The sequence below is a fragment of the Musca domestica genome, unplaced genomic scaffold (assembly GCF_030504385.1).
Source record: "Musca domestica strain aabys unplaced genomic scaffold, Musca_domestica.polishedcontigs.V.1.1 6, whole genome shotgun sequence".
In the NCBI taxonomy this organism is placed as follows: domain Eukaryota; kingdom Metazoa; phylum Arthropoda; class Insecta; order Diptera; family Muscidae; genus Musca; species Musca domestica.
The window spans coordinates 6435054-6459467 of record NW_026712363.1 but is presented as its reverse complement, the minus strand read 5'-3'; the positions used below and the strand labels follow the sequence as shown (position 1 = coordinate 6459467).

The following is a 24414-nucleotide window of genomic DNA, read 5'->3' as shown; positions in this document are numbered from 1 at the left end:
TACGTTTTTTCACGAAAAATCATCGTACACACATACAAGTATACATTAATATACGTCAGAATCCCGAAAAGATAAAGTAGCATTACTCACAAAGTAATGCTGGCAAAGCAAAGTAAACTTCAAGCGTATTAAACCACTGCTATCTTCTTAAAATAGGCAAATGTTTCAAAGTAGGAGAATGTGTGAAGGAATTAGCGAGATTCGCATATACACACTTATAGACAAATATATTAATTGAAATTCAGCACACGTCGTATCGTTTCTATACGAATGGCAATAACATTTTCTTACTAAACAGACTAATATGTGAAATGTATGTATGAGTTAAATTATAATACAATGTTACAATGTTAATAGAAGCTAATAAAACGCTATAAAAATTTTGGCAATTATTACGAATTTACTTATAACTTACTTATAAATTGAATCAATCCAAGATATGTCGTTAACGACTAATAAACCAGCTGATATTCAACGGGTATACGAACTTTCGTTTGTAATTTCGGATCAAATTTTATCCGATTGCCTTTAATTCTAGTTAAACTTTTGTTTTTTTAGTACAAACACCATTTTATTCGAACCATGAGTAATGGACAACACATTTTGTCCTAATTTCCTGCAATTTTCCGCTTACACACACAGTTTTATTACTACACGACCCTTCACATCTCTTTTTGTCGTTAAATTATTTCCTTTTATATTTTGCTTACACAGAATATTTACTTCCTGTAGACACATCTGTCATTAGCATACTTTTGAATGTTGGCATATCTTCACTCCTTCGCATCAATACGAAAAAGATTTTTTTCATTTATGTAGCACTTTTAAGTCCTTTGAGTGGATTTATTGCTGCTGAATGTGAGTATTCCTAGCCACCCAAACAGACCCACTTTTACTCTTATCAGGGCAAGTTTGATGAGTAAGGATTGACCACACATAAATGTATGCATATACAGGCACATTTGTTATTTATAAACAATGTTTTTTCAACTATAATTTTATAATTGCTAGGCTTCGTTAAAAACGTCTAGACAATAAGCATAGCCCTTAACTGAAACTGAAACGGAATTCATGAATAACGGATTAATAGGACCTCAACAATTGAATTCGGACGGAACACAATATATAAAATATCGAAATAATTTCCATTGATATTAATTGAATTTTACTGTATTCATGAGTTTGGAAATTTATAAAATATTTCAGGGCCGCGCAGTTGGGGTCGGAGACTGAGTCGAGAAAAGTAATTTGCCAGTTGGGGATAAGGGAGTAGAAAACTTGTTAAACCCACCACCATTCTATGGAGGGTATATTAACTTTGTCATTCCGTTTGTAACTCCTCGAAATATTATATATACACGCAGAGAAAAAATATTTTTCACTATGGTTGCAGAAACCATAACTATTGTTGCCACAACTTTTATATGTTTGTAGCAAACATGTGAATTGCATATTTGAAAATACTTTGTTCCCTGCAACCATAATTTCCAAAATTTAAATCGAATTTTTGTAATATGATAAAAATAATTTACAATACCAATGGTCTTCACAATCATGTTGCTAATAAATTTACAATACATTTTGTAGAATTTTATAGCAAAGAATATAGTGTCAAATATCCTGAGCCAAAATGTGAATAGACGGTATGTAAATCCTAAACACTTAACAATTTGTTTATATTCAGAGATTCTTTTTCAATTTGCAGTTTATATAAAGATGATTTGTTACAACTTTCCCGATCAATAATAGAAGTATTTCCATCGGAAGTTAGAGAAACTTATTACGTACCCTTTACAAAAGGTCATTTGGCAAAGGGTAAATTGTTTGACGCATACAATAATAAGAGAACACAATTAAGTGCAGCAGGACTGATAAATAGACGTGAAAACGTAAATATATATATAAATATAGTAAATATAAGAATATTTATATGTTTTGAAAAACAATACGTTCTTTTAGCAAATCATACGCAATTGTCGGAAGATCACGAAACTGGCATATCAGCAGATGAAAATTCTTGAAACAACGAATGTAGATTGGAACAAAACAAGAGAACTTTGGATTAAATCTCATTCCTATCGACAAAACGAATTACAAAACAACGAGTTAAGTACTATTGACTATATACAAAAATACAACATTCATCTTAATGAGAACTTTCATGAATTGGTAAGTCTTTGAATTATTAATATTATGTAAATTTCGATTAATATTGTTCATATACTTCTCGCCTAGCTTCAAATCGATTTCAAAATACTGTACCCAAATTACAAAAGCATTTACCAATGGAAACAATTCTATGGAAAACTAATATTGAAAGCCGAACAATCAAAAGAGAATAGCGTTTTACAAATTTTAGCGAATATCGACAGAACTGAGGACGAAGGTATGTATGAATATAAGAATATGCTATACATAATCATCCACATTTTTTTACAATAGATTGCAAAATTGCTCTTTCGTTGATGATTATTCCATTTATTCTACCACACTACAGGAAGAACAGCAAGTTAGAATCGCTGGAATCATTCATTTATTACTGCAAGGTCGGTTCATATATATACTTTTATTCCACAATACCTCATATATTAATAAAAAAATGTATCATCCTAACAGAATATTCAAGTGGCAGATGACGAAACAAGAAACCGAATAACCGACTAAAAAAGGATACTCAACCCAAAATTTATTTTGTTGGCGATACGACAAAACCAATTTCCATTGCATACGTGGATATATGTGGAAATCGTTTGAAATTTGAAAATCCTTTAAAAGCTGTTGAAGCCTGCTTTTACTCTTTTATGAGTATGAATATTAAATACCCAACTGCATGCCTACACGTATGGACATTTATACAATATATTATTTATGAAATTAACACTCCATGGGATACGACAATACCTGCTGTAAGTACCTTAATCAATGAACTTCGTATGGAAAATCTGGAATAGATTTGTTTTTTCAGTTTCGAAGAGAATTATTTTATGTTCGTCCAAAAAAAATGAATTATTTTATTATTATTTCATTATATAAGACTTTTATATATAAATTTATATCTACAAATGGATTATATTAAATGTTTTTGTTCATCTCATTTATTTATTTCAATTTATGAATTAATCCGACATATGAGAAGGCATCATAAACATATAACGTCAATATCTTGTTGTTTTCCTAATTGCAATCGCAGATACGATCGGTTTGATTCATATAAGTTTCATTTGCAAAGACATTTTCCTAAAAATGTCTTTAATAACTCTTTGGATAGTTCATCAGAATACTCAAACATAAATAGTGAACCTTTAGGAAGAATTTTCCCCTTAGATACAAATATTGACGATAATAGTTCGCGATCTCAGATAGAATTAGTTACAAATATGAAAAATGATCTATTGAAACAAATTGTGAAAGCTTATTGTAATGAAAGTATTCCTCGAAATAAGTGTTTAGAAATTATAAGAAATGTTGCAAATGGTTTCTTAAAGTACCTGAAAATTCTAAGAAATAAATTAGTAGATAATGTAGTGGAACCTGAAATAATAGCGTTTCTTGAAGATATTATTAATAGTTGTATTATTAAATCAGAATATAAATTACTGAACGAATTTAAGAAAACAGGCTACTTTGTTGAAGCCAAATACCTTTTGCTACATCGTGAGCCTCAAGAGGTTTTAACTACAGGAGGACAAATTACTTTAAAAAATATTGACTACTCCATCGCAATATTATCATTGCAGTCTTTTTTCTTTATACTTTTTAATAAAACTAAATTTTTGACTGAAGTTGTATCTTACATAAGTTGTTTAAAACTACGTGATCCGAATGTTATATATAATTTTGTTCAAAGTAAGCTTTGGCGTGAGAAACTAAATTGTAATGACAAGTCAGATACATTGTTTTTACCCCTTTTCGTATATTTCGATGAATTTGAGCCAGATAACGCATTAGGTTCTCACGCTGGCTTTCAAAAACTTGGTGGGGTTTACATTAAAATTCCTTGTATTCCCGAATATCTTCAGTCAAAATTGTCTCATATGTTTGTAGGAATGCTATTATTTTCTGAAGATAGAAAAAAATTCGGTAACAAACGCGTATTTGAGGCATTTATAAATGAACTTAATAGTTTGCAAGAAATTGGAATAGATATTCATGAAGAAATCTCATTTGAAGGAAATCTTATAAAAAAAATTAAATTAATTTCTTCTCTAATTTTGGGAGACAACCTTGGACTCAATACAATTCTTGGCTTTTCTGAAACATTTTCCAGCAATTTTTACTGTCGTTTTTGTAAACAGCATCGAGAAGTTAACAAAGTGGCAGTTTCTGAAAATAGTGAAATGTTACGAAATCCTCATAATTATAGTTCTGATGTAGGTCTTAATGATTTTAAGACCACCGGTATAAAAGAAAATTCTATTTGGAATAATTTAAAACAATTTCATGTAACAAGGAATTATAGTGTCGACGTTATGCATGATTTATTAGAAGGAGTATGTCATTACGTTTTAATTTTTATATTGACTCGTTTCATAAAGGATTACGAATTCTTTAGTTTAGACCAACTAAATTATAGATTGCTAACTTTCAATTATGGTCCAATCAATAGCAGGAGCAAGCCACCTATACTGAGTCAAGATTTCCAGAAAAAAATTAAATTGAAATTATCTTCTTCTGAAACATTAATTTTCGTAAGGTGCCTAAATTTAATTATAGGAGATTTAGTGCCTGATTGTCAAGAATGGTCGCTATTTTTGTTATTAAAAAAAATAGTTTTTATAGCATGTGAATCATATTCATTTCAAACTGGTGTTCCTGGACATTTTCAACAGCTAGTGTGCGAACACAACGATTTGTACATGCAACTTACAAAATCAACATTGCAACCAAAATTTCATAACTTGTTACACTATGCAAATATTATGAAACAAATTGGACCTTTGAAACATATTTCTTCAATGAGATTTGAATCTCTTCATAAGGAATTAAAAAAAATATGTAACAGCTCTAATAATAAAATTAATCTCCTGAAAACTATATACACAAAATATGAAGTTAAATTATTTGACTTTTTAATTAACTATTCAGATATTTTAGATGCTAAAATAGAATTAGGTCATTCTGTGGAAATGACCAGCGATACTTTCCGAAAATATAATATTTTGTCTACAGTACCATTGCGTGTCTTATCCAATCTTCAATACAATGAAATTTATTTTAAACCTGGAATGGTTATTCAAATTGGAGAATATGATGATAACATTCCATTATTTGGACTCATTATTCATATTTGTTATTTCGACGATAGTTTTTTCCTGTGCGTTCAAAGACTTTTAACACATGGATTTGATTCGCACTACCATGCTTTTAGAGTAGAATATGAAAATGTTTTTCTTTCTGTCAATGTATTATATTTAGAATCAAATTATACGGGATATATTTGTACATCCAAAGAAGACTGCTTTTATATAAACTAAATGCAATTCCATTTTCGTAATATTAATAATTGTATACTATGTGTTAGATTTAATATGTTAATTTATACTATTACCTGTAAAATGAAATAAAATTTGATTTATAAAACACTATCCAAGATGTTTTTAATAATATACATAATATTAAAAAGGTAGAGTATAAGAAATGGTTGGGGCAAACATATATATTGTAACTTTTTAAAATATATATTTTAAGGCCAAAAAAAAGTTTGGTAAAATCTTACCAATCAAATTATTGGGGCAAACAAGTAAATGGTTGGGGCAAACATATATATTGTAACTTTTTAAAAATATATATTTTCAGGCCAAAAAAAGTTTAGTAAAATCTTACCAATCAAATTATTGGGGCAAACGAGTAAATGGTTGGGTCAAACATATATATTGTAACTTTTTAAAAATATATATTTTAAGGCCAAAAAAAAGTTTGGTAAAGTCTTACCAATCAAATTATTGGGACAAACAAGTAAATGGTTGGGGAAAACATATATATTGTAACTTCTTAAAATATATATTTTCAGACCAAAAAAAAGTTTAGTAAAATCTTATCAATCAAATGATGGGGACAAACATGTAAATGGTTGCCGAAAACATATATATTGTAACTTTTTAAAAATATATATTTTCAGGCCAAGAAAACATTTGATAAAATCTTACCAATCAAATGATTGGGACAAACATGTAAATCGTTACAGAAAACATATATATTGTACCTTTTTAAAATATATATTTTCAGGCTAAAAGAACGTTTTATAAAATCTTACCAATCAAATGATTGGGACAACCATGAAACTGGTTGGGGCAAACATATATATGTATACAGTTTACACAGCCTAACCAAAAACATGTTTGCAGCGACAATATTACATAATAGAATCCAACCATATATTTACCATATATATTTTGCTCTTCGAATATTGTTGGCTGAACCATATTTTTTTCTCTGCGTGTAGACCCTACAAAGTATACATATTCTGGATCAGTGATGTCTGTCTGTCTGTTGTAATCATGCTATCTTTCGAACCAATTGAGATAGAAGGCTAAAATTTTGCATACATGCATTAAATTCGTAAATGGGTCATTTCGGTCCACGTTTTCGTATAGCCCCCATATAACGGTACCCACCGATATTGGGTATTTTCGACAGTATTTAGCGGAATTATTTCAAATTTCATATTTAAAGTTCGTAATGGGATAACAAACATTTTTGTATGTATTTTTCGTATTTATTTTTATTGAAAGTTTGGCCCGGTCGAACTTAACTTCTTTTTTACTTGTTTTCTTTTTAAAGGAATTGAAAGTAAATTGTCTGTGAAAATATTTCAATATTTAAGTTGAAATTTGAAATTTTCATTTGAAGACTATGAAATAAGAACAATAAGTTTATTAAAAAAAAAAAATTGTAATTTTCACAAATAGCGAGGTTTTAAATGCGAGCGTAGGTAATCTTGGCTAAATAATGCTAGTGCAAATTCATATAATTTTCTAGCAAATGCATTCTAATTTTTTTATACTTGTTATACACTGAAGTAATTTTCATAAGTACAATATTTATAGAACTACTATAAAGTTAATTTTAGAATTCACTTTTTCCACCACGGAAGCATTCGTCTTTGAAATTGGAGCTATGGTAGTAATACAAAAGCTGAAAGAGACGTTCGGTAACCTTCCAGCCGTTTTGTTGGTGGTAGCATCAATGTCGACAATCTTCCATACTTAAAATCGTAATCAAAAGCAACTCCATTAAAATCAACCATTTGAACACTCATACTTATGTGTGGATATAGATTTTCAGGTTGTGGAGGTGGTCAATACTTTTAGTTTTTAGGTTCTCTCCAACGTAACGTATGTTTGTGAATAACTATTAAAAACATTTCACATCAAAATAATAAGTCGTAATAAACATCAGAAATATCTTCGTATTATCTAACAGCTTCAAAATTTGACAATTCATTAACGCATTTGAAAGTTAGCCTTGTTGGTGTTTGGATCTGAATGAAGATATTTGTTATTGTATATGTAATTTTGTTTTATAATTGAAGAAATATATCGAAGAAATATAGAAGATAGATATATATATTTTTGTGTTCTTCTAATAAATTAAGAAGAAGCAGCAAGTTCGGGAGGGATGAACTTTGAATAGCCTCCACCATTTCGAAGGAATTTGGAAATAAAAAACAATACGTTGAAAAATACTGTAAAAAGTCATAAAATTAACGAATATAGGGAGGGGTCTATACGAAGACGTGAACCTGCATAGGCAAGTTCTTTCATCAGCCATTACAATACTCAAATACGATACTTGAAACAATTCCGGTGAATAATGTTAAAATCATCAAAATAATACTAAAATCATCAAAATACCGAGTATATTGAGGTACCGTTATATGGGAGACTATACGAAGAAGTGGATCTGCATACGGAATTCACCACCGGCTATGGAATGTATTACGTAGTGCCAATAAGAAATTTGAAACAATTCCGGTGAATAATGTCGCTAAAATTATAAAAATACTCAATATGGGAAGGTACCGTTATATGGAGGCTATACGAGTTGATAGATTACCTTTTTTATGCGGTTAGCTCCGTGCTTGCAAAAGAGTCACTATGAATGCCAAGTCGCAATGCATCGAGGTGGCTGGAAGCACCGATGCTTCCAGGAAATCTCTAACAGCAACACGGGCTGAAAGAGTAGCCAGAGAGAGAGTTGTAGAGAAACGACTTGGAAAAGCTGCCTACGGTCCGAGCTGTGCGAACGTAGGCCCCAAGGAGAGTTGTAGGGAAAATCTTCAGACTAGGAAGGCTTTCTCCCCACGGTCCGAGCCAAGCGAACGTAGGCTCCAAGTGGAAGTTGCAGGCAACCTTTTAGCCCAAGAATGCATCTCTCTACGGTCCGTACTAAGCGAACGTAGGCTCTCTGAATCGTTTGGCAATTTGCAATTCTAACTTAAACAAATATAAATCATCAAAATACCGAATACAGACCAAACAGGACTGAGTAAAATTTTATCAATCTACTTTAATTCGTTTGGAAGCTAGAGTGATTTCCACAGACGGAAAGAAGGATGGACATCTTTAAATGGACATAGAATGTTATGCTAATCAAGAATATAAATACTTTGTAGGGTCTAAAATGTATATTTCGAGGTGTTAAAAATAATGGTGGAGGATATAAAAATAATGTGTTTTTTTTTTCTTTTTAAAAAAAGTTTAGAAAATTTTTATCTAAAATGGTGAACAAAAATAATAAAAAATAACAAAAATAATCCGTTAAAAATTCTATTTAAATCTTAAAAATACGGAATATAGGGAGTCACCGTTTGGGGTCTATATAAAGACGCTGTAGTACCCGTTATTGCAAACACGAAATTTGAATAAATACTGAAGAATTAGGTCGATAAATGCATCAAAATACCGAATAATAGGGAGGTACTGTTATATAGGGGCTATACAAAGACCTGAAGCTGCATAGCCAATTTTCCGTCAAACGCTGTAGAACCCATTACGAACTATTACCACGAAATTTGAAACAATTACAGTGAATAGTATCGCTAAAATCGTCAAAATTCCAAATATAGAGAGGTACAGTTATATGGGAGCTATACTTAAACGTGGATCGATATAGACCATTTTCAATACCAAAAGTCCTGCAGACGAAACACACATTTGAGCACAATTTTGTCACAATTTTGAAAAGTTGAGTCAGATTGGAAAATAAAAAACCGGTAAGGAAAGCTCAAAAGTCGGGCGGGCAGACTATATGATACCCTACACCACTAAGCATATTTAATAGAACTCTCGTAAAAAAAAGGTTTCTATTGCAATTTCTGAGCTCTATGACATATCTGGTACAAAAATTTCATTATGGTAGAGTGTATATTCCGAAAGTTGAAGATTTAAAAACCAAATCGGATGAAACATATACATGGGAGCAAATTTGAAATTCTTCCTTCTATGCTAAACTCGGTTGAATTTCGAAAATTCACTCCATTTGGGCTAATATTAGCTATTTGGTGCACAATAAACCTGAAATCGAATAATGATATATATGGAGGCTATATCCAAATCTGAGCCGATCTTCATAAAATTGAAAACAGCTATTTCTTGGCTGCATCTGATATCTGGTACCAAATATTAATCTTGTATCGTGCACCACATTTGAAGAACTTATTTCTATACTAAGTTCGATCTGAAGTGCCAAAATTCACACCATTTGGACTGGTATTAGCCGTTTGGTGCACAAGAAACCTAAAATTGGATGAAGATATATATGGGAGCTATATCTAAGTTTGGACTGATTTTCACCAATTTCAATAGGGTTCGTCCTTGAGCCAAACAAATGTTATTTAGAAATTTTCATCTCAATCGAATAATAAATGCGACCTGCATTTTGTTTACAAAAATGCATGGACAGAAGGACGGACATGCATAAATCGACTCAAAATCTGATTCTATGCTGGAACTATGGGTCTATCTCGTTTTCTTCTCCATGTTACAATCAAATGCACAAGACATAATACCCTTACCACTATGTGGTGTAGGGTATAAAAAATATGTTCAAAACCAATGAGTGGAAGACACGTAAACTGCGGCTCGCGCATTAAACCTATTACCAGTTTAGCCATGAAATTGAAAAATTTAACAGTTTGGATCATATTTTTGAGAGAAAATCCAGGCATTTCATTCATTTTTCGCTCTATTTAAGGGCTATATTTCTGTAGGTTTACAAAGCCTCCTTATTAAACCATGAGTAAAATTGCTGAAATTACTACGCGCTGCTTTATTCTTAAAGTTTATGGTATATTATCATTCCTAATGTTTTCCTTTTTGTTTAATGCATAAAACAATTGCCACAATTGATTTTGACCGAATTCTCTAAGAATGGCAAATCTATACGTTCGTTATCAAAGTAATTTTCCCTTGAAGTTTCACGGAAAATATGGTATTTCACTCAGGTCGGAAACTGTTGCGTATATTCGTTGTTCTTTCCGATTGTTTACTGTTTATCAAGTCAATACTGGCGGCAGAAAGATTATGTGACATAGTTTTCCTGTCAGAAATCCCCAAAAACACATAGTGTTGTAGGAATGAATCGTGGAATGATTCATGAGCTCCCATCCTAATTATTATTAGTGTGTGTGAGCAGCAACTATTATTTATTTCTTTTAAATAGTAAACGATGATAATAAAACCTAAGTTAATTAAAATAAACTACAATGCTGCTATCACAATAAACGTGTGGTAAAACAGTTGTGTCTTTGACCGACGTAATTGAATGTTTGTTGCCTTCTCCACAATACAGCCACTATAAATTTCGAATAAATAGTGGTCAAAAAGTGACAGATTTGTTAAGATTTTACATTTTATGGTGTTTAAATTAAAAATAAAAAATGAGCTAAAAATTGTGGCTTAAAATTACCAAAAATTCAAATATTTGGAGGTATCAGCAGTCTTCTGCAATAGGAGACAGAACCCATTACAAACTGTACATACAAAATTTTAACCGATTCCCCTTGAAAAAATGTGTCTAAAATCATCAGAATACCGTATATCGGGATGTATTAAAATATGGGCCTGCAAGGTAGAGGTAGAATCAATTTTTTCGGTCCCCTTTGTACCAAATTTTAAACAACTTCGTTAGAAAATGAGTCTTAAATCATCGGAAGTAGAAGCAAAAGGATTTATATAAACTATGTTCTGCCGCAGAAGGGTGGAACCCGTTACAAACTCTAAGTACTGAATTTTAAAAAATTCCGTTTGAAAATTTTGCTTAAGTCATCCAAATACCGAATAACGGGAGGTACTGTTATATGGGGATATAAGAAAACGCAGACCGACATGGCCCATTTACGAACTTTACCTGAAAAAAATATACATGTGTTCAAAATTTTCAATTAAAAGTTTGTCATTTTATAAGAGTTACATTTTCTTAAAACCGGCCCTTAATGGTGGAGGTACCGAAAATATTGGCATATTGTATCCACTTTTATGATTTGCAAAATATGAATATGAATATGGCCGTTAGGGGCCAGCTATTACCTCATATCGAACCAGTCCTGAATCTGAAAGAAATATTGTGGAGTCTCAACTCTTTCATATGCACCTTTCGTTTTATTTAGAAAATATAATTTTTGAGAAAATTTTAGAGGGGTTGAAGAATAGATATTTTTACTTTTTTCGATTTATTTTGATTTTATTTCCCCAATTTGGATTTTCAGTATTTAACAAGTAAGCAAAGGCTATAGTCGTGCGGGGCCGACCATGTGATACCCTACAACAATACAATATGCGAGAAGCCCCCTCATGTCCAAATCCATTTTGGAAGATTTTGCTTTTGAAATTATGTCACGGAGCACTGTCCAGATATTTCCCTTAGCATTTTGACTGGGTACATTTTCCCGATATTTATGCACTCCGTCGTGCTGTTGGTTTTTGTGGTCCATTTTACGGCTAAATATAATACAATGGTCATCCAAAATGCTAGAATTCATCACTGTGCTTAACTATCTTCTCAGGCTTGTCGATTGGCTTCAATTGTGTTATCAGGATTTTTTTCTTCTGTTTTTGGTTCATTTGAACCCCTAAATATTTTGCGATCATCTCCGAAAGCAATTTGTCTATATTAATCAACGAAATCAGCATAAAAAAGCTAGAAGTTCGCCTATTGTGCATTTCGGATATCACATGTAAGTAATGTTGGTATTTTTTCACACAAAAATAGTAGTCCATTCTACCCGCTGTCTTAAAAATCAGGAACATTTTGAGTTGCTGGCCCATTTCAACCCCTCAATATATTGCGGACATCTTTGAAGCCCTTCTGAGCCTAACCCTACCTTTGTCAAAAATTTCGTGAGGATCGAACGATAATTGCAATCTCTATATAAATAATAACCCCAACCTGTGTTGTAAAGTGCAAAAATATTGCAAAATATACATTTCCATATTATAAGTCAAATTGAAAAAATCGCATGCGATAAAAAATATGAAAAAATAAAAAATGTCACAAAATACTACAAAATCTATATTAACATCATTATTGGTATATTTTTATGCGATTTTTTAAAATTTTATACTTTTATGTCAAAAGGGCATTCTAATTTTACAAAATTTGTCAAAATCGCTCCAGCTATTCTGGAGATATAAGCATTCTAGCTAACATCCCCTTCCTTTGTATATATACATTGTATATATTTCGCTATATACATCCGATATTTTTACTATCGGCATCTACGTAACGGTCAGAATTGACCTGTTCGTCTATTTTTTGATTTTGCCGGGATTAAAAATATTCGCGGTTTAATGGATAATTTGACTTTTATTTATCACAAATGCTGTGGTCTATTTCAACCACTAAATGTTACCCGATGACCATCAAAGTTGGAAAGCTTCTGCCCAGCCGAAAGCTCTAGACCCATGCTAACTTTCGCTTCGATTGGTCTATAATTGTGACCTGTAGAGCAACTGCAAAATCAGGAAATTTTTCAGTTTTTGGTCCATTTTCTCCAAAAGAAATAGGTTTCTATTCTGACATTAACCCCACCTACATTTTAAATTTCGTGAAGATCGGGCCATAATTGCGACCTGTAGAGTGATTACAAATTAACATGGACAGACGGACGGACGGACATACATAGCTAGATCGACTCAGCTCGGCGAGATAGGAAGAACCATATATACTTTCCTATGTGGGAAATCAATATTTCGTGGTGTTACATAATTTTTGGCCCAATCAAACTTATAATACCCCCAACACATAGTGTTGTAGGGTATAAAAACAATGTTTAACAATTTTTTCGGGTAGTCCTTTTGTAAATGTAGTTTTGGTTTATTATTTCATAAGGTGACAAAAAAGGCACAGACCTAACAACACAAATACTTTTTTTTCGATCTATTACCGATTGATGAAACATGCCAAGTTACTGGGATCGTTTGAGTCATAATATGCATATCCAATTTGAAGTTTTGAGCTACTACTTAGTAGGTAACAATTATTATTTGCTGAAAATTTAAACAAACCTTTAAGATTCATAGCGACACTGCGACCTTTTATCAAAGACAATTTCGTAAATGTTAAGGATACTTGAAGGATACTTTGGAAAAATTTGCATTATTTGAAATCTTTTTCTTTCTTTATCTTTCCTTAATATATTAGGAAAGTTTTTTTTCGTGAGCATTACATCATACTTTTACCCAGAACAAAAGAAAAACATTTTAATTAATTAAAGATGTGATTCTTTCCGTTTGCCCTTGGGAAATTTATAAAGCTAAAAATAAAGTGCTCTAATGGAAGGAAAGAGAAAAGCTAAGCGAATCTATTGTTGGTTTGTTTGAAGAATGGAAATGCCTCGAGAGAAAATCCTCAAAAACCTAAATATGTGTGAGGGAATATGCAATATGTAATGAGATACTTACATAGTTGACAAGCTGAGATGGTATGTGAAATTGCAGATTGCCAACAATAAATAATTAAAACTAATTTTTGATGTGGTGGTATTATATATTGAATAATTTACGAACAAAATTTTATTAATAATACCAGCTACAATTTCACACTGAAAGTGATTTTTTAGTTATTAATATAGAAATTAAAATATAGATTTAAGAAATAAAAGCTCTTGAATACCGTAATCAAGTTTAGTAACAGCTATTACTCTTCACCACTGTAAGATTAACCATTTAAGTATGTCCAGTATTCACACTACCACTTTTACTTTAGAAACTACAAGCAATCTCACTTATATCCACAAATGTTAAAAAAATAGATATCCAGTCAAACAAAACGTTTAATGAGAAATATGGAAGTATGATCTAAAAATTCAAATATTATTGCGGACATTTTATAACAGCTAGGGCATTGGGGACATTAATTTTGATGATTTAAATTACATTTTCGTTTTCAGTACCATCCAAAATATACCTTGGAATATTCTTTAAAGACCTTATTATCTGCAACACCAGTGCGTCTTACAACTCGTTGTGGTTCAAAGGATGTGGAATGTGGTTCAAAGACATTAATTTCCCTCTAGCAAAATACATACATGTAACGAACAATGTAATTCAAACATAAATAGAAATGACAACAAGACTGTGTTGGGAAATAATTTATTTCACATGTAAAATGTGCATTTCGAATCCCGTTCGCATTTGCAACTATCAACCGCAAAGGACGACTCAATAAACTAATATATAATGAGATTTACTGTAGTGCGCTTTGAATTTAATCCAAGTCGTTGGCAGTGATTTAAAGTTATTACATTCAGAGTTTTAAGTATGCAAAATAACTTTATGAGAAAATCGTTAGCGATTTTATACCCTACTAGCTGAACCCGGTACGCTTCGCTACCTTTTTGATTTTATATGCATTCAAAATTTTATATACAAATATTTTGTGGTTTTAAAAAAATAATAACACAAATTCAAGAATTTAAAAAACATATATATTGTAAGACTTTAATGCGTAAACAAATAAATCTCTCGGTCTACCATCGCGTGAACATGCCAGCCACAGAAGTCCATGAGAAAAACACCAACTTGCCAAATTTAGTCCGCATACACGAAGAGTTTGTCCTTCGGATTTATTAATTTCATAGCAAAAGCCAAGCGTGCAGGAAACTGCAATCTGCAATGCTATTAGAGAATTCGAGGTAGCAACATACTTCCCTATAACAATCGTACCCTCAATTAAATTTTTGTGTGCAACGGCGTTATATCCCAAACTAAACCGATTTCTATATAATTTGACAAAATTTTATTTTTGGACCAAAGTACGTCACACCTTCCATATATGAAATTGGTGATTTTTTTTTTTTTTTTTGATTAAATATATGAAATCGACCGAATATATATATTGGAGGTATATCCAAACCTCAGACAATTTCAATATAATTTGGAAAATTAATTTTTACTCCACGACACATTCTGATATTCACTTATTCCGAATTTCATAAGAATCGTGTTTGCTGCATCAAATATGTGAAATCGGCCGAATATATATATAGGAGCTATATCCAAATCTCAACCGATTTCAATATAATTTGGATTTTTCTTTGTACTAAATTACGTACTTCTGCCACACATTCTGAATTTCTTTTAATCGGACATACATATTGTTTTTGGTGCATAAAATACATGAAATCGGCCGAAATATATTTATGGAACCTATATCCAAATCTGAACCGATTTCAATATAAATCGACAATTTTATGTAGTCAATTCCGTCCTTTATTCCAAATTTCATTGCAATTAGACATACATATCGTGTTTGGTGAATCAAAAATCTGAAATCGGAAGAAAATATATATGGGAGCTATATCCAAATCCGAACCGATTTCAACATAATTTGACTAATTTATTTTCTGATCAAAATCCCGTCACGCATTCCGAATTTCATTGGAATTGAACATACATATCGTATTTGGCGCATCAAATAAACGAAATCGATCGAAAATATATATGGGAGCTATATCCAAATGTGAACCGATTTCAATATAATTTGGCAAATTTATTTTCTGATTAAATCCCCTCGCTTATTCCAAATTTCGTTAAAATAGAACGTATGTATCGTGTTTGGTGCATCAAATAAACGAAATCGGTCGAAAATATATATGGGAACTATATCCAAATCTGAACCGATTTAAATATAATTTGGCAAATGTACGTTCGTTTTAAATTCCCTTATACATTTTAAATTTCATTGAAATTAGAAATACATAGCGGGTTTGGTGCATTAAATATATAAAATCGGCCGAAAAATATGGGAGCTATATATAAATCTGAACCGATTTCAATATAATCTGGCAAACAAATTTGATGGACAAATACCATCACAGATTCCAAATTTCATTGGAATTAGAGATACATAGCGGGTTTGGTGCATTAAATACATGAAATCGGGAGAAAATATATATGGGAGCTATATCTAAATGTAAACCGATTTCAATATATTTTGCCAAATTTATTTTTGTTTCAAATTCCGTTACGCATTCCAAATTTGGAGACTGTATCTGTAATCGATCAATAGATAAGTGCATTTAAAATCTAAAATTTTGGGAGGTAACTCCGATTCTGATGCTATATCTCCAGTTCCAAGTGGAATTTCAAACATTTATATAGCCTATGTTACTTTCAGGCGATGTTCCTCTTTTATAGATATAGACATCACATAGTGGTAAGTGTATTATGTATATGTGCATTTGTTTGTAACAATGAAAAGGAAGCGAGATAGACACATAGTTACGTTTGAGAATCTTCATAGAGTCACTTTCTGAGTCAATTTATGCGTGTCAGTCCGTCCGTCTGTCTACGTATTTTTATGAAAAAAATGCAGGTCGCATTGAGATGAAATTTTGCCAATAATATTTGCTTGGCCCAAGGACGAACTCTTTTGAAATTGGTGAGAATCGGTTCAAATTTGTATATAGCACTCACATTTTATACCCTACATACACTCACATATAGCTTCCACCGATTTCGTGTTAATTGTGCATCAAATGGCATATATCAGTCTAAATGACCTGAATTTTGGCACATCCGAGAGAATTCTGCCTAGAAGCAAGTACATCAAATATTGAAATTGACGATAATCGGTTCAAATTTAGATGTAGCTCCCATCTTAGTCAGATTTCAATTTTATTGTGTCCCCCCATATATTTGACCTAATAGGATGGATTTAGGCACATCCAAAGAAAATACGCCAAATCTTGTGAAAATCAGTTCAGATATAGATCCCATATATATGTTTCATCCGATTTTGTATTTATGATATTTCGTTCCAGATACAGCTCAGAAATACATCTGCAAAATTTTATGCAGATCGGTTCAGATTTGGATATGATGATGATTATTACCATCCCAAATGAAGTGGATTTCGGCACATCCAACCGAATTCGACCTAGAATCAAGTTCACACTAGTTTGGTATCTTCATATCAAGCATTTGCTCCACGCATCCTAATGATTTGTTGATTTGGTCTTATAAATACATTTTTAATCATTTTATTTAGTAATTCCAATAAATATACAATCTATTCTAATTTAAATCACATTGGCACTGTTGGCGCATGTTGCTGCCAAAAGCTTTTAACAATTCAGCTTATTTCAATTTGCATAATAATAATGAAATGGAAATAATGCTTGGATATTTTTCCAAACTCGTCTCTATATGATTTATGCTCAATATATTGAGACAGGAGGACTTATTAAAAAATTATTTGTTTATCCCATCAAAAATGTAAAAAAAAAATTATAAAACATTCCCAATATTCTTCTTTTGGATTAAAGTCCGTTCCTGATGAACGTTATTAGCATGCATATACTTTTCTTTCATTTGCATAGGCAATTGTGTATACAAATTTCATAATTGAATCCTGAAATGATACGATACGGGATGACGCCGAGTAGGGGAGGTTTGTTTGTGCATCTGGAAGACATCATTAAAAATTATACACATTAGCAATTTATTTGGTGCGAGATTCTCCCAAAGTAAAAATATGTTGACGCAACACATTAAACGATTTATGTTCAAAAATAATATTAAAAACTCGCTAAAATATTAATATAATAATGTTGGTTCAACTTATGACACCCTTGGCATCAATAAAATGAAGAGTGTTTAAATAATTGTCAGTTTGAACTGTAAGACATTAACACAAAGAGCAAGTGAAATTGTATCAATTCATAAATAGAAAAGTACACGTGTCTAGCAGAACGTGTAACAGGAAACGCGAAGAGAAATTAATTCTAAGAATTGTGGTTTGGCATAAAGAAAACAGGGGACACTTTAAGAAACATTTAATTTGGTTATAGTCATGATGATGATGTCGCCAATAGGTCTCCGGAAAATAACATAATCATAATTGTTATTACAGGCAATACAAAGATATATAAGAGCATTACTCATATTATACATTTTTGAAATCAACCCTGAATGTATTTAAACTTAGCATGCCTGTGAGTAGTGCAGCTTTAGGATTTTAAGATTGTTTTTAAATTCTGGCAGTCGAATTTTACCTTTTTGTCGCAAACTTGACAACCAATTTCGCCAAATGCAGTTACCGATAATAGTCTTTAACTATTTAGAGAAAGGCTCTGAAGATCTATTTTTAAATAGCCTACGCCATTCCGTTTGAAATAATCAAGATGGCCAGCTTAAAATTCGACTAAGCGATGCCCACATATTCATTATAATTACGTTATATTTCGCACGAATTGAGATAAGTAGCCAAATTTTACACACATTTGGGTATAGCCCCTATACAGGGTGAGATAAAACAAGTAAAAAAGCAGTAAGTTCGGCCGGGCCGAACATTGAATACCCTCCACCATTTAAAACAAATTTGAAAATTTTCGAAAAATATAATATTCGCCAAAAATTCTGTTATCATTTTAAAAATACCGTACATAGGAAGGTACCGTTATATAGGAGCTATACGAAGACCTGGGCCTGCATAGACAATTTTCCGTCACAGACTGTAGCTTCCATTACGAACTTCAAATACGACATCTCAAACAATTCCGTTGAGTATTGTACCTAAAATCGTCAAAATACTGAATATAAGTAGGTACTGATATATGGGGCCTATACGAAGACCTGGACCTGCATACACAATTTTCTGTCACGGACTGTAGTTCCCATTACGAACTCTAAATACGTAATTTGAAACTGCTACGGCGAATAATGACTTAGGCTGTAGCATGGTACAAACAAACAATAAAAAATCAAACAACTTGTTGCATTTATTTTGAATAAATAATTGAAAACCCCTGTAAAAGTCAACACATCTTTTCAAAATCATGTACTATATATTTCTAAAGGATTATTTCTCTACAAAAACTCTAGATTTTGTCGATGCATACGTTGAAATAAACATTTTGAAAACATCCGAATTTGAATATTTTCTGAACAATTTTTTAGTTATTGAAAATAAAACACTTACATAAACAAATAAAGATGACATATTAAGCCAAGAAAATAAAAAAAATTAAAATCATATGGTATCATAGCCCTACCTTGATATCATTGTACCATGGGCTGTAGTATCCATTTCGAACTTCAAACACCAATTTTGAAACAATTCCGGTAAATAATGTCTCTAAAATCATCAAAATACCGAATATAGGGAGGTACCGTTATATGGGGGCTACACGAAGACGTGCACTTGCACAGACAACTTTCTGTCTCAGGCTGTTGTATTCATTTCGAACTTCAAATGCCAAATATGAAACAATTCCCGTGAGTCATATCGCTAAAATCATCAAAATACCGAATATCGGGAGGTACCGTTATATGGGGGCTACATGAAAACGTGGACCTACATGGCCCATATACGAACTTAACCTGCTTACTGGCAAACTAGACATGTGTGCAATTTTAGCCTTCTATCTCAATTCGTTCGAAAGATAGCATGATTACAACAGACAGACAAGTAGACAGACGGACAGACAGACACACAGATAAACATACGGACAGGGCTAAATCGTCTTAGAATTTTACGCTGATCGAGAATATATATACTTTGTTGGGTCTAAGATCATTATTTCGATGAATTACAAAGGGAATGACAAAATGAATATACCCTCCATAGTATGGTGGAGGGTATAAAAACTGCAAAAAAGTCAAAACGCAATAATTTTTACATTTTTATACCCTACACCACATAGTGGTAAGGGTATTATATCTTTGTGCATTTGTTTGTAACATGGAGAAGGAAACGAGTTAGACCCATAGTTACTTTTGAGAACCTTCATAGAATCACTTTCTGAGTCGATTTATGCATGTCCGTCCGTCTGTCCGTCCGTCCGTCCGTCTGTCCGTCCGTCCGTCCGTCCGTCTGTCCATGTATTCTTGTGAACAAAATGCAGGTCGCATTTATTATCCGATTGAGATGAAATTTTCCAAACAATATTTTTTTGGCCCAAGGACGAACCCTATTGAAATTGGTGAGAATCGGATCAAATTTAGATATAGCTCCCATATATATCTTCATCCGATTTCGGGTTAAATGTGCACCAAATGTCCACTATCAGTCCAAATTACCTGAATTTTGGCACACCCAACCGAGTTCGGCCTAGAAGCAAGTATATCAAATTTGGAGAAAATCGGTTCAGATATAGCTATAGCTCCCATATATATCTTTCATCGGATTTGATCTTTAAGTCCCTAACATTCCTACTATGCACTCCACAACCGTGATATTTGGTACCAGGTATTAGATGGAGCACAGAAATAGCTGTTTTAAATTTTATCGAAATCGGTTCAGATTTGGATATAGCTCCCATATATATCTTCATCTGATTTCGGGTTAATTGACCACCAAATGGCCAATATCAGCCCAAATGGCCCGAATTTTGGCACATGTGACCGAGATTAGCCTTAAAGCAAATACAACAAATTTGGAGAAAATCGGTTCAGGAACAGCTATAGCTCCCATATATATGTTTTATCCGATTTGGTGTTTAAGCCTCTCACATTCGTAATATGCACTCCACAAGAATGATATTTGGTACCAGATATAAGATACAGCCCAGAAATAGCTGTTTGTAATTTTATCGAAATCGGTTCAGATTTGGATATAGCTCCCATATATATCTTCATCCGATTTCGGGTTAATTGGGCACCAAATGGCCGATATAAGTCCAAATGGACTGAATTTTAGTACATCGGACCAAATTCAGCCTATAAGCAAGTATATCAAATTTAGTGAAAATCGGTTCAGATATAGATATAGCAACCATATATATGTTTCATCCGATTTAGTGTTTTAGTCCCTTACATTTGTGATATTCACACCACAACCGTGATATTTGGTACCAGGTATTAGATGGAGCACAGGAATAGCTGTTTTAAATTTTATCGAAATCGGTTCAGATTTGAATATAGCTCCCATATATATCTTCATCCGATTTAGGGTTAAATGTGCACTAAATGGTCAATATCAGCCCAAATCACCTGAATTTTCGTACATAACACCGAATTCAGTCTAGAAGCTAATACGTAAAATTTGGAGAACCCCGGTTCAGAGATAGCTATAGAATTAGATAGAATTAGATAGATTTTGATTTTGTACCAAATATTTCATAGAGCTCTGAAATGCACTGTATAAACCTTTTTACGAGAGCTCTACTAAATATGCATAGTGGTGTAGGGTATCATATAGTCGGCCCCGCCCGACTTTTGAGCTTTCCTTACTGTTTTTTTTTTTTTAAATTTTATTGAATGAAAGCAAAAAAATTCGGAAATAGCATCCAATTTTAGAATAAGTTTAGATTTGTTCTAATTGGTCACCTTTGGCAAGAATTATGGGCTTCAAACGGCCAATGAAACCGCCACACGCTGTCCGAATGTTGCTCTACGGTATTTTGGGTCATTCCCGGCGAAGCGCTTGCTTGAGGTGATCGACAATTTGGTATTTTTTTAGTGCCAAACTTGCTTTCCAAAATACTCCATACACAATAGTCCAACGGATTGGTATCCGGAGATTTTGGTGTGCGCTGGAAATGAAGCGAGGAACCTCATTTTGTAACCATTCTTGGGTGGCGGTTGCTGAGTCCTGTTGGAATGTCCAAGGTCTGCGGCCAAAAATGTTTGCATGTCCAAGGCTTAAATACACCCTCCAGAATATTTTCGCGATAATATTCGGCATTTATTCTGATGCCACGGTCGATTAATTCGAACGGAAAGAGACCATCGATTGTTATGGCGGCCCACACCATCTCCATGGCCGGCGCTTGAGTTCTGGTGGCCAACCGAAGGTGAACAGTTCAGCTGACCTCTTTGGCAAGTAAAAACGATCTGTTTGTTCACAAACTGATGGACAACGAATGTTTTCTCATCGCAGCAAACCAAAACTTTCGGCCAAGCGAAGCAACTCATTAGCTCTTTTGAGTCTATTTTCTTTCTGTTGCGGTGTAAGTTCTTGCACTTTTTGGAATTTCAATGGCTTAACCCCGAGCACATTTTTAAATATTTGCCGAATGGAATATTGGGATACGTTCAGCTCACGAGCCATATTTCGGCCACTGCGACGCGGGTTTCGATCAAATCACTTCTTTACTTTTGGAGCCATTTCTGCTGATGTTACAGTTTTCTTCCGTCCACTTCCTTGACGTCGGGCTACGCTACGAGTATCACAGTAACGAGCGATGGTACACAAAGGATTTATTCACATTTAAATGCTGGAGTGCTCTAACGATAGCCACTTGCAGCCAAATATGCAGAAATCACATTATCACGCTTGAATTCCATCGCGAATAACTCTTTTCCTGGAAAATACTCACCAAAATGTTTTTGTACGCTTGTAAACAATATAAAGAGCTGTCACTGGAATAATCTTATTATTTTAATTTTAACATCTTTCGGACGAGTGGCTTGGAAATGAAGTTGGTTGCAGTTTTTTCATCTAACCCTGTATAATGGTTCTGCTTTCTTTATAATACTATGACTCCTTTCTCAACCAAAAAGTATTTAATTATAAGCTTTAAACAATATTTAATACTAGAATTGTCTTTCCAGATTACCAGGGATAAGAAACCGCCTTTGTAAAAACTATTTTCACTTTACTTAAGTACATTTCATGTGGAGTGCAGACACATCACACTGCCAGATATGCAGTAGAGTTTATAACTGACGAAATAATTAGTTGGAAGAATTCTAAAACATCTTTTTGTAGTAACGGGTGTTTCATACGCTTGTTGTATTTGTATGTATATCTGCAGCATTGTTCAATGTCTGCGTTTATGCTGGAAATATGGGTTACGAAATGTGGTTAAGCATGACTGACAACTGCTCCGTAAATGTCAACGTTTGTTTTCTTAACCACATACTTTGAATGGCAACATGAGAGTGCGTGCAAGTCAAGATGATAAAACATGTCACATAAAATTTTTAGCGGAATGTTTGTGTGACAATTTTATTAAAACATAAGGAACATTTTAAACTTCACTTTTAAAGAAATATCTTGCATATAATAGAAGAGTTTACTATTATATGCAAGTTATTTTCGAACAAATATTTTTATTGCCGTAAATGTTATTTTGTAAATATAAACTTTAACAAAAGTAAAAAATAAATACTTTCTGGCGCAAACGACCCCCATGCTAAAAATAAACCAGTAAAGAAAGTCTTAAAGTCGGTCGCGGCCGACTTTATGATACCCTACACCACTTTGCTAATTTAGTAGAGCTGCGCATAACAATTAAAAGTTTTTATGAGAGAATTCAATCATACACGCTATGATTATAAATATAGTTTAAAGTTCAAAGGACTAGATATGCCGAATTTGTATCTTTTAAATTCGGACTTGTATTGCCCATTTGGTGCGAAATTAATTTGAAATCGGATAAAGATATATATGGGAGCTATATCCAAATCTGAACCGATCTCGATAAAATTTGGCAAAAATATTTCTGAGCTGTATTTGATATATTTCCCTGAATATCGTTGTTACGGAGTGCATATTACGGCTTTGGGTAACAAATATGACAAATCAGATGAACTGTATATATGGGAGCTATAACTATATCTCAACCGATCTTCACCAAATTTGACATACTAGCTTCTAGACTCAATTCTGTCGTAAGTGCCAAATTTTATCCAATTTGGGCAAATATTAGAAGTTTGGTGTACAATAAAAGGTAAATCGGACGAAGTTATATATGGGAGCTATATCCAAATCTAGACCGATCTCGATAAAATTTGGCTAATGTATTTCTGAGCTGTATTATATATATTTCCCCAAATATTGTTGTTGCAGAGTGCATATTACGGCTGCGGAGGACAAAAATAACAAATCGGATGAACAATATATATGGGAGCTATAGCTATATCTGAACCGATTTCGATCAAATTTGGCATACTTATTTTCAGGTCCAATCTGATCGTACGTGCAAACTGATATTACACGTTTGGTGCACAATAAAAGGCAAATCCG

General features: G+C 32.7%; 1 protein-coding gene across 1 annotated transcript; it reads left to right on the top strand.

The window, feature by feature from the left end:
* The first annotated feature begins 2007 nt into the window (after window positions 1-2007).
* LOC131805716 (uncharacterized) lies at window positions 2008-3365 on the top strand. The gene is made up of 4 exons (XM_059129263.1): window positions 2008-2169; window positions 2236-2386; window positions 2443-2546; window positions 2617-3365. Exons 1-4 carry the CDS (start codon window positions 2008-2010, stop codon window positions 2662-2664), a joined length of 465 nt encoding a protein of 154 aa, XP_058985246.1. The 3' UTR covers window positions 2665-3365.
* The last annotated feature ends 21049 nt before the right edge of the window (window positions 3366-24414 follow it).

Bases quoted from the DNA above. Each gene is read 5' to 3' on its own strand.
- LOC131805716 (XM_059129263.1), top strand. From the start codon at position 2,008: ATGAAAATTCTTGAAACAACGAATGTAGATTGGAACAAAACAAGAGAA. The intron at 2,170-2,235 runs GTAAGTCTTTGA...CTTCTCGCCTAG, and splicing joins ATGAGAACTTTCATGAATTG to CTTCAAATCGATTTCAAAAT. The intron at 2,547-2,616 runs GTCGGTTCATAT...TCATCCTAACAG, and splicing joins CATTCATTTATTACTGCAAG to AATATTCAAGTGGCAGATGA.